At 23.7% G+C, this 12,997-nt stretch overlaps 1 protein-coding gene across 1 annotated transcript; it reads left to right on the plus strand.

Moving 5' to 3' along the window:
* The first annotated feature begins 1,422 nt into the window (after positions 1–1,422).
* On the plus strand, positions 1,423–4,905 carry OCT59_019784 (uncharacterized protein). Its single transcript, XM_066143782.1, has 2 exons — positions 1,423–2,422; positions 2,509–4,905. The coding sequence occupies exons 1-2, from the start codon at positions 1,889–1,891 to the stop codon at positions 4,900–4,902; spliced, it is 2,928 nt and encodes a 975-aa protein (XP_066005500.1). The 5' UTR covers positions 1,423–1,888; the 3' UTR covers positions 4,903–4,905.
* Positions 4,906–12,997: the final 8,092 nt, after the last annotated feature.

Below are 12,997 nucleotides of genomic sequence, written 5' to 3' on the forward strand. Positions count from 1 at the left end.
TAAAAGGGTTAAGTTATGATGTTTGAATTATAAACTTGAAACTCAAATCATTTCTCCTTGATGATTTTCAAATTTTTTTCAAGTGTAACTCATTGTTCCAAATTAAAATTCTTTTTTTACGCAATTTTGTACAATATGATCGTAAAGGCGTAACTAAACCTATTAAACCTTATAGTCCGTAAATTCGGAACAAAATTAAAGGTCCGAATCTTGTGTTTTTTTACAATATTCAAAATTTTAAAATTATCTTATCAGATCATTAACCTAGCGATTCTAGGTTAAAATTATTTAATTTAATATATATAATAAAAAATTATACACATATAAAATTATAAATGACATTTTTATTTTGCATATGTCAACTGATTTATATTTATATGTATTATATTTGTTATATGTTTATATGTAATCAATTAATGAAAATAATATTATTACGTTTTGTCATTGTTAACCCAATATAATTATATAAAATATTGAAGTACAGCAGCTATCAAACATTGTCACATTGTTTTTAATATACTGGTTGATTATAAAAATTAATCTTTTTATTTTTTTTTTGTAGGCTCGTTTTGTATATTTAAAAGATGTTTGGATAAAAAATAAATCAATTTCTGCCCAAAAATCAAAACTGAAACAAAGAAATTTATTGATAATTCCCACGACGCCGCAGTACTTTTGCCCATATGCTAATAATTATATTAAGCAGGAGGCGTTAAAAATGTAAAGTAATGCGATAGATTGTCAGAACGTCACTTCATGTGAAACCAGCAAATGATATCATTTATTTAGTGTAAAGGAAATATTATTTTTTGTAACTCGTGATGATTTTCATTGAATTTATCCCAATTTTAATCTCAATCTACCCCACTTGACCTCATTTATTCATTTTACTCACTCTTTCCTTTCCTCTTTTTTTTTTATTATATATATATATATTATAATATATTTCAAACTTTAAAATATATATAATATTCAGATATATATATAAAAAAAACTTTTTTTTATCCATCACATTCATTTTTTTTTTTTCATTTTAACTATACTTTGTTAAGTCATATTCTGTTCTGTTGTTATCGTTCGACAAGTTCATACAACAACTTACTTCCGTTTTCTGTTCTGTTAAACTAATTACTACCATATCTTATCTTACATAATATTTTCTTTTCCCCTTTTTTTTATTCGCATTCAATTTCCCCTTTTACTTTTTTTACTTTAAAAAAAAAAATTATTTTATTTTATTTTATTTTATTTTATTTTATTATTTTTATTTTTTTCCTCCCTTAAATATATAAATATTCTTATAGAAAGTAATATATATTTTTTTTTTATAATATAAAATAGAAAAAAAAAACCGGTCGTATTTTTTAATACATACATATACTTACATATATATACAACTCATAAACCCTTTTTTTTTTTTTTAAAACATACAATAATAATATTCTTCTCATTTTTTTTTTAAAGTGAAAAAAAAAAAAATTTTTTTTCTTCATCCAAAAAAAAATCCTTTCATCGAAAAAAAAAAATTATCTCCCTTTTTTTTTTAAAAAAAAAAACAAAACAAAATCTTCAAAGGACCAAAAGAAAAAAAAAGAAAAAGAAAAGAATTTTTTCTTCTTTAATTATTATTATTTTTTATTATTATTATATTTTTTTTTAACAAAAAATTATAAAAAAAATAAATTAGGATTACTTTTTATATATATATATATATATATAGTATTATTATATTATTTAAATTTTTCAAAAAAAAAAAAGAAATCTCGAGTTCAATATATCTAATATCCCTTCCGGTATAAGAGAATATCTTTTGGTGGAATAAATATTTGTATCTTATCGAGAAATAAAAAGTTTTTTTATTTGACATTTATATAATATATATAAAAGTATGACAGAAATAACGCCCACAATAACTCCGTCAACGAATTCCAATGATAATAATACAACTACTACAACTATAATTCCACCAAATATTCCTCCGGACAATATTAATAATAGTGAATATCAAAGATCTTATTCATGGAAGTTACCAATGGTTAAAGTAAATAGACCCAAAGAACGAACGAAATCTGAATATCAACGTGAATTTACATGGAAAAATGATCCTCCTTCAACCCCTTCTCCTGCTCCTTCTCCCGCTCCTATACCTCCTTCTCCAATACCACAAGAATTATCTTGTAATACTCCTGAACCAATAAAATCTACAATGATTGCGACTTCAACAGCAACAACCGTTAATAATAATATCGATTTTATAGGATCAAAATTAAATGATTTAAATATTACTACAACAAGTAATACTATTAATAATAATATTAGTATTATTAATAATAATTTTATTCCTGATGATTATGTTTTCAATACTAATAATAATGTTCCTGATAAATGGAGAGATGGTTTAAGAAGTAAAAATTCTCCAGAGGTAAGTTATTCCCTTTTTTGGTTAATTTCTTTTTTTTTTCTACTCCGCCCTAATTATTATATTATTTCCTTTTTTGTGTTGATAAGCAGAAACAATCATTAGCTTCAAATTTAGATCCTAAAACAAAAAAGATGGTAGCTTTAGAAGCTAATCGTCTTTCAAAAAAATCTCGTTCTTATTCAATGTATTCTTTACATGATCAATTAAAAGTACATGAAATTGCTGATGATTTATCAAGTCCATATGATACTGAATATAATAAGGAATTTGTAAATTGGAAAGAATATGGTTCTGTTGTAAGGGAGGATATTAATAAGAAACGTCATTCAAATACTGATAATAATCATACTTTAAAAAGAAGAGGTTCTTGGTCTGCTCCTGCTACTTCTTCTCTTCCTGCTCCTCTTAAATGGATTGAAGATCTCAACTTAGATCTTGGCTCACGTGCTAATACACGTGAGAAATTACAACCTACTATAACTGATTCTAAATCTATAAGGGGTATAACTACTACTATAACCGCTAAATCTCATTCTCGTTTATCTCGTGATAATTACTATGATGAAAAACGTCCAACTACTTCTGCTGAAGTTCGGGATTACCGGTATGAAAGACCTACTACTTCTGCTGATATACGTGATTATTCTCGTCCTATGACTTCTTTAAATGATTATAATGATAAAGATTATTATGATTCAAAACGTAATAGTAATCTTGATTATTATTCTTATTCAAGAAAGGATCGTAATACTTCTCCTTTACGCTCTTCTACAACTCTTGATAATTATAAGGATATAAACGTTACAAGTAAATATTATGATACTCGTGAATATAATAATAATAGTAGTGGTAGAAGAGATTATGATGTTAGGAGGGATTATGATGGTAAGAAGGATTATGATTATTATGATGATCATAAGTATGATGATCGTAGGAGAGAGGATATTTATGATGATCATCATCATAAGCGTGAAAATGGTTACGATGATCGTAGACGTGATTTAGTAAATGATGATCGTAGAAGAGATAATGTTCATGATGATCGACAAAGAGATATTTCTACTTATGATTATGATTATCGTAGACGTGATAATAATAATAATAATAATAATAACAATAATAATAATAATAATAATAATAGTAATTATTATTATGAAGATTATGATTCTAAATATAATAATAATCGAACTGTACACAATTCTGATCATGAACATTTTATTCCTGGCCATTCTAGAAATACTTCTTACGCTTCTTACGCTTCTTCCTCAAATAAAGGTTCTTCCGTTCATGATGAACCTATTAATTACTCTGGACCTCCTCTTAGTTATTTAGATGCTATGCGACATCGTTCAAGTGTTAGTTCTTTAAGTTCAGTATCAACTCCAAGTTCACCTGCAACTCCGATAGGTTATGATTTGAATGATATGCGTTGGAAGAGAAATAATGGTTTAGATCCTCGTATATATAAAGAACAAAATTATTCCCCTTCAGTAATTTCAAAATCTTCTTCAGGTTCAAATCATAAATATTGGCAATTTGAAGATGATAAAGATAAATATTATCAACCAAGTGCTTTAAGTCCTTCAAGAAGCAAATTTTATATAGATGATGAAGAAGAAGATGATGAACATATTGAAGGTTATTCAAGTAAACGTCAATCCCGTGATTATAAACCTTCATCAATGAGATATTCTTCACAATATTCACCAACGAGATCAACGAGTCCTTCACGTGATAGTTATGGAAGTGGTAGGAAATATAAGTCTTCACGTCCTCCTTCACGTGCGACAAGTGTGAGTAGTCATGCTACTTCAATAGAAGAGGAATCTGCAGTACTGACGGATCTTCTCAAAGAAGCTGAAATTATGACACTGAAGAATTTAACAGATCAAATGAGTATATTTAAAACAAGAGATTTGGGTATTGGAACCGGAATTGGTATCAAGGGTGTAAAGGGTGTAAAGAATTCTGGTCGTGCCACTCCTGCTGCTTCTGGTCGTGCTACTCCTTCTGTTTCTGGACGTGCCACTCCTGCTGTTTCCGGACGTGCTACTCCTTCTGTTTCTGGACGTGCCACTCCTGCTGTTTCCGGCCGTGCCACCCCTAGTGTTAATGGTGCAAAGAGATCTTCTCTTGGTGCTCAAAAGAAACCCACGACGACGACAACGGTGACGACAAGAGCAGCAGGTATTAAAACAAAAACAACGCCAACAATAAGAACATCTACAAAACCAGGTGCAACCACCACTACTAGAGGAACCAAAAATAGTTCTACACCTGGAATTCCTCCTAATAAGAAGAAAACTCATCGTCCAGCTTCTTCATTATCTTCAATATCTTCAACTTCTTCATATCGCGAAGCGTATCAGCCTCCACCGCCTCCAACAAATTTTTCTGCTGCAAGAGATGCTTTAAATAGAGCAAGAATGAAGGTTGAAGAAATGTTAGAGATAGTAAGCAATGGTGGTTCTTTGGATTAAGAAAAAAAACAAAAAAAGAAAAAAGAAAAAGATCAATTTCAGATGATATTATCTTTTTTTTTTTGGTGATTAAACAATAAAGACATTTTTTTTTTATTCAGAGGATAACAGACTCTGTATCTACTGTATATTATTTTAAATGGTTTATTTGAGATATTGTCAATTTTTTTTTTCGTCCATAATAATCTCAATAGAGGATTTTAGTTAGACAAGTTAATTATTCTTTACCGGATATCAAATATATCAAAAATATCAGTTATATAAATAGTGTCAGTATTTTTTTCTCTTTCATTATTTAGGAAATTTTTTTTTTTTTTGATGCATTCAATTAATATTCAAGATAGTCAACAATTAGGAAATCAACTTTTTTTTTTTCATGGGAGCTTCTTTATTTTATTCTGGAAAATTTTAAATGGGCAAATCAAATTAAATAATATAACGAAAACTTATGACTTTTTTTTATTACCTCATTTTTCTACTATAGCATTTTTCACATATTTACCATATATACTATATCTCACCATATTGCATTTGAAAATTTCAATTTATATATAACTCTGCATATAATTTCTTTCTACCTCCTTCTTCGAATTCCTCAATCATTTACATACTTTTATCATTAACTTGCATTATATATATATATAATAATTTCATATTTTCATTACGATTTTACAATTTTTATCTGCATATTATAAGCTTTTTTTCTCATCCCTTTCTTGTAATATATATGTATTTTTTTTTCTTTGGATCCAGATTCTTTGTTTATATTCTTTTTGGATTCAATGAATTTTTAATGAAACAAATCACAATTCAACCATCAATTTTATTTTTTATGATTTAACGAATAACTTTTAACGAAACCATTTTTTTAACGACTAAATATATTTTATAATGATTTTTTTTTAACTCTTGCATGTTTTTTTTCAACACATTTTTTCACAAAAAAAAAAAAAAAAAAAAATTTATCAACAAAAAAAAAATCAAAAAAAAAATCATTCATATTCTCTGCCCATTACTTAATTTTTCTTATTACATAGAGAAGTTCCCTCTCATATTTTAATTTTATTTTTGAGTGATTAGTTCTTTTACTCCAATGCACAAAAAAAAAAATATTAATTACGTGATTAGCACCTTTGCACTTCTCTAGAAAGAAAAAAAATACTGGAATTACTGGAAATTATTATTTTTATCATTAATAATATATTTATTTGTTACCATTCCAAGATTATATTTTTTATTAAAAAATGTTATTTGATATAACTTTTTCCTTAATTTGATTCACGGTTACCATTTGAATCATTCAATTATCAAATTTGTGAAATATTTATAAATTATAGAAAGAAAAAAAGAAAAGAAAAGAAAAGAAAAGAAATTAAACCGGTAAAGAATGATGAGTATATATATATTTATTTATTTATTTAATTGATCAATTGATATAGAATGTATTACTTTTTTTTTATTTTTTATATAGAATTTTGGGTGTATTATTTTAGGGTGAAAAAAAAAATATAATAATTTTTCTTGTGGTGATATAATGGGTTTTTTTTTATAGTCCTTTTTTTTTTTTTCTCTCTCTCTCTTGTATTTATATATTGTATACGATAAAATATTTTTCCATATATATTATTTAAAAAAAAAATAATTTTTTTTTAAAAATAAAAAATTTATTTATTTATTTACTTTTTGAACTTGTAAAAAAAAATTATTGTCGTATCATGTTATCTTAGAAATTTTCGCGCTTATGATCATTCTCGTATGTTTCGTCTTGTCTTGTATGTATGACCATTCTCGTATATCTCGTATGTATATATCCTCATTTGTATTTGATCATTCTGTATATCTCGTATGATATATCTCATTTGTATTGATCATTCTCCTTTCGGGTCACCTATAATTATCATATTTATGATTATCATATCCACTATTAACATTCGTAATGATCAAGGGTTATAAAAGGAGAAATATTAATGATCACTATTATAACATCATAACCATACGTAAGGATTTACATGGGATTTCAGAATAAGCCACGTTTTTTCATTTTACTTAATGGATTCATATAGTTTTGTATAGATCTCCGTCAATTGACATATTGCGCCCCAAAAAAGATTTCTATCGTCAGGACAACTGATGGAAAAATGACTTTATTTAATTACAGGCATACATAGAATCTTTGGAGGCAACAATTTACACATTTTAGTTCAGATCATTAACAAGATTACGTCAAATACAGATCACAGGATTCAACTAAAAAAATAAGGGATTTGTACTTGATAAAGTTATCAGTGACAGGAGTAATAACTTGTCATAGTGTTTATAGTAAGATAATGGAACGCACTTCATTACCAAATATAAAAAAAAGAATGAAAAGTTACTCAAGTTCAAATATTGTAAAATTTTAAATTATTGTAAAATTTTAAATTATTTAATTGTAATTAACTTGTAATATATATAATATTGCAAATTAATAATTAAATTAATAAATTTAAATTATTAGTTGTAATTTAATTAATTTAATTCCAAAATTTTGTAAATATATATAATATTGCAGATTTAAAAAAATCAAATAATTACATTTTTTTTATATATATTTAAAATCTAATTAAAAACAATTTTATTTTTAATATTTAAAAATCCAATTATTAAATTGTTTAATCTTTTTATTTTTATTGCTGTTTTCTAATTACTGTGATCTAGCATTATTTAATAAAAAAAAAAAAATTTTGAGAAAATATGTGAAAATAAAAATTTTATTGCATTTTCAAATAAAGGAGGTTTGATTATAAGCTAAAATTATAATTTTAAGAAAAAATTTTCAATCTTTAAATAAGTTTGCTTATAAATAACTTTTTAAAAAATGATTTGTTACACAAAATTTAAAAAGTTACTTATAAGTAAACTTATTTAAAAATTGAAAATTTTTTCTTAAAATTGTAATTTTCAGCTTATACATATCTCTTTTATTTGAAAATACAATAAAATTTTTATTTTCACATATTTTCTCACAAATTTTTTTTTTATTAAATAATGCTAGATCACAGTAATTAGAAAACAGCAATAAGTAATTAAAAAAAAAATGTCAAAATGACAAAAAATTACCATATGGTAATTATCATTATATCAGTATTAGCAAAGTATTAGCAAAGTATTAACAGGTAGAATTTCATGATATTTTTAATTCTACTTAAATTTCTAAATGTATCCCAAATTCTGGTAAAAAACAATTATCAATGGTTAATATTTAGCAATATTTATTAAAAAACACACAATTTATCTTGTATATTGTATGATATTTAAATAATAAAATTATAATAAATTATTTAATTTTTTTTTTTTTTTAATAAAGTAATAAAGTTTTATTATAAGAAATCTTTTTAATATTATTAAATTTTTGATATTAAAAAAAATTGTATTTAAGATTGCTGAAAAAACTAGAGGTTTTAGCAAATTGGCAAAATGTTGAAATAGTAAAATTTTGCTAAAACTATATAAAAAAAGTCATAGTTAAAAAGTTGGCAAAACTTTGGAAAAAAGTAAAACCTGATAAAGCTTAATATAATTATTGAAACTGCTGAAATCTTACTGAAATTATAATAATTAAAATCTTGGAAAAACTAATCATAAAAATTTGGAGAGGTTTAACTTTTAAATAAGCAACCTTAAAACTGAAACACCTTTTTTCTTTTGAATATTTATTGTAAAATCTATTAATTTTTATTTATTATTTAAATTTTAACTATAAATATAAAATATATATATATATATTTTTTTTTAAAAAAAAAACAGAAAAGAATACTATATTAATATATAGTTAAAATCATTTATTTTTTTAATAAAATATTTTATAAAATTTAAATAAAACTATTTAATATTTTATAAATCCAAATATTTAATATAATTTTAATAAAAATTAAACCAACTTGTTTATTATAATAATTTTTACTAAAATAAATAAATTAAATTTTACAATTTACAATTAATATTAATAAATATTAAATTAAATTAAATTAATTTGATATCAAATTAGTTTTAATTTTACATTTATTAAATTTATTAATTAGTATTAATAATTGCAATTTTTGATATCAATTTTTATAATTTATTAAATTGGCTTATTGATTAATTAATAATGATTTAAAGGTTTTATTTTTTAGAAAATTTCTAAGTTTACATGGGGTGTTTGTACACAGGTCATATAAATATAATTTTTAATAGACTAATTTTTTGTTTTTTAATTTAAAATTGAATGCTACCGACATTATACTCTTTTACTTTTTATTCTTATTATATTACAGATAAATATATGTATTTTCACCTGCTCTGCAAGTTTACTTAAGGCATTAAAGAAGGTTTTGAATGCCATTTTTAATCTACTAATATGACCCGTATTTAAACACCCTGTGTACAAATAGAAATTGCCTATTTTTTATTATATCTATAATTTATTATATATTTTATAATTCTTATTATATAATTAATTTTAAATTTATTAATATAATGTTGCCAAAATTTTTGCTTAAAAAATTAATTAAAATTATTGTCATAGAAATAATTGAAAATCAAATAAGTCACATAATGTAATAAATAGAAATTCCATAATTATGGCTAAGTTTATTACAATATAAAACATTTCCTATAATATATTTTAGTTTTATTAATTACATTAATTAATCACTTTTAGTATTATTATTGCTTTTGATTTATAAATATTCAATTATAAGTATCAGTTTAATTATTACAATATTAATAAAATTGCTTTATTAGTTAATTAAAGAAATTTCTTGAGATTTACATAGTTGATGAATTATATATAGTCATATGGAACTTATACAAAATAATAATAGAAAGGTTTTTACAAATAATTGCAATAAGAAAAGAACAATTAATTAATTAATATGCAATTAATTAAATAATTATATTAATATTAAAATAATATTGATAAGTTCAAACTGTTATATATGAAAATGTAAACATATATAAGGTAATATTTTTTTTGGTAAATCTAACAAATAGTATTATCTGAAATATTATTTTTTTGTATGAGTTAATTGTTAGTTTTTTTGCAGTAAACTTTTTATGTGTTTTACTTCTTTTACCTTTGTATTTGTCATAATTTGTTTAATAGATTTTTATTTTTAAAAAACCCTTATATTATTTACCAAAATTATACTTTCATTATTAATTTTTTATTGGAAATTATTAGTGATATAAAGACCCTGCTTACTCTAAAACAACTTAGTGTAATATTTTCTTTTTTAGGTATAATTTATTTATATATAATAAGATCTTTAAAAATTCTCAATTATAAATTTTACTTTAGGTTTTCAGTAACTTATTTTATAAGTAAATAAGTCCTATTAGGGTGTGCGATATTAGTTTAATCACAAATATAGTGCAATTATTATAGTAAACATCCTTATTAAGGATTTTTCTTGTCGATCATCTGTCAATCATTTTATAATTTATTAATATTTTAGAATCTTGGATTTAAATCATTTAAAAAATTTAAAAAAAGAGTTTTGGATTTAAAATTTTCTATTTAAAATCAGGTTATCGGTTAATTTACAAATGTAATGCATTACTATAGTGATCATTACTATAGATTTTTATTAAAATATAATAAATTACTAGTAAAACTAAATTGCCCATAACTTTATATGCATGTTTAACTCTCCATTTTTAGCAACTGTTTATGATATTAAAATCAAGTGTACACATACTAATAGAGCCGGATTTCTTGAGTACATATAAATTTAGTTGTAATAATCATGTTGTAATATTTCACAGCAATGTAAACTTTTATTTTTTTTTATTTTATTGTTCAAAAACTGGCTCTATTTCATTAAAATACGACATTTAAAATTTCCAAAAAAGTTGTTTTTGGAGGCTAGCATCTACTTACTATAGTGCCAACAGAATATGTTTCATATCTCAAAGAGTAAAACACTATCACTTAAAGAATGCATAATGCAAAGTGAATTTTTAGCTGAAACTTTCTCAAAGATACTCAAAATAATGTACTATAGCCTATTGATACTATTTATACTATTTAAATGTTGCAAATCATTTAAAATAATTCAAAACTTAGTAAACTTTTTTCAATTTAATGATCGTCAAAATGATTGACAAAAAAATTCCTCAATAAGGGTCTATAATATAGTGGTTTCACTATGTTTGTGATTAGGCCGATATCGCACACCCCAAAGTCCTATGATATATTACAATATTACTGAAATACCCGAAATTGACTTTTTGTTCTAACTGATTAGTTTGACATCTTTGATGTTAGTTATCACTCCAAACCAAATCAGTGATAACAATAATAATTTTACTAGTATATTATATTTAATTATAATACATTATTAGTTTATATATATATTATTTAATTCGTGATCCGTGTGAAAACTACTAATAAATTTCGGGAAACTGGTTTTACAAATTAATTATAACTTAAATGGCTTTTGAGCTGATTTTCCCAGAATTTTTTTTTTTTAAGTGTTATATAATAATGTTCTGGATATATTGAATGATAAATTTGCATCGTCAAATATTAATATCACAAGTTTGATCAACATATACTTGCCATTTAAGGCTACGTTATTATACAAATTGGCAATATTGCCTAAAAAGTAACCAGCCAAATTTGTATTACAACCCGGCTGAAAAATAGTGTAACCAATTGCTTAAAACCGAGTGGAATCAGGATCCATCAAAAATTTTTACATTGAACGATTAGTTAAAAAATTTTTTCTTTAGCGACGCTAGATTCCGGCCTTTAAAAACGCCATAATTATTCAATACAAGAGGTGTGACAATCACAAAATTGATATTTTTTTATTAAAATGTTATTTATTTGCTGGTAAATAATTTATTTAAAGGTTATAAATAAGAAAAAACAAAAAAAAAGTATTAAAATTATTTATTTCTATTAAACACAGGTCGTACTATATTTTGCTTATATTGAGTGGTGTATCTAGTAATTTTGCAGTTCTTCTAAACTACTTTTCTCTAATAATTTGTAAGTTCATTTCACATTCCTGCGTGCTATATCTCTTGCTCTTATCTGAATTTCCCACTAAATTAATTTGCAAAATAATTCCCCAAAATGTATTAGTAGATTTCACTGGTTTGGAGACGGATCATGAATTAATTATTATATATATAATAATAAATTAAAAATAAATTTATATAGTAATTCAATTTTTAGTTATATTATTTATATACAGTATTTTTAATTAAATATAAAATTATTAAATTATTGTAATTAAGGTTCTTTATAATTTTTTTTAATAATGATCAATTTTTTATACTTTTTTTTTCTGCAGTATATTTGCAGTTTTATTAAAGTAAAAAAATAAAGAAAATATATACTAAGTAAAATTTCCTAATAATTATTCTAATATAATTAAACTACAAATTACTCATTATACTAATTGATAATACCCTACATGTGCACTGTTGAGAAATTGTTTAATTTTGTAGATAGACTTCATTTAGTAATGGGTCATCTTAGCCAATAATAGCCATAAAGACTCTATCTTCAATATTTGGTGATTACAGAATCCATTACGCTGAAATTTCAGTAAGATAGCGTCAATGTGCGGTCCAATTCCATTCTATTAATTTTTCATATATATCGTGTGTTTGGTTATCGAAACAATCCTTCCAATTACTATTCAAAGATCACGTAATCTCTTTCAATGATTCCAAAACTATTCTACACAATTTTCGAACACATCTATCTATCTCTATACTATGCCAAATTGGCAGAAATATAAAGGAAAACTATAATTACATATAAATTATAAGTTAACTAATCTATTAGAATTGATAACTACTGTTTCTCTACCTATTTTTACTATCATATCAGCCATATCATTCCAATAGCAACCTGAATGACCTTTAACCTTATATATTTTAATGTTCAATTTCTTAGACTTGATAATATCATAAATAGCGAAAAAATGATATAATTATTAAATTTAAGAAATTTATGGCCATATCTCGATACCACATACATTGTTAATTGTGTTGATATCATCGATCACTGCCTAACTATCTGTATAAATATATATCCATGGTTCTCTGGAGGTGA

The sequence above is a fragment of the Rhizophagus irregularis genome, chromosome 29 (assembly GCF_026210795.1).
Source record: "Rhizophagus irregularis chromosome 29, complete sequence".
In the NCBI taxonomy this organism is placed as follows: domain Eukaryota; kingdom Fungi; phylum Glomeromycota; class Glomeromycetes; order Glomerales; family Glomeraceae; genus Rhizophagus; species Rhizophagus irregularis.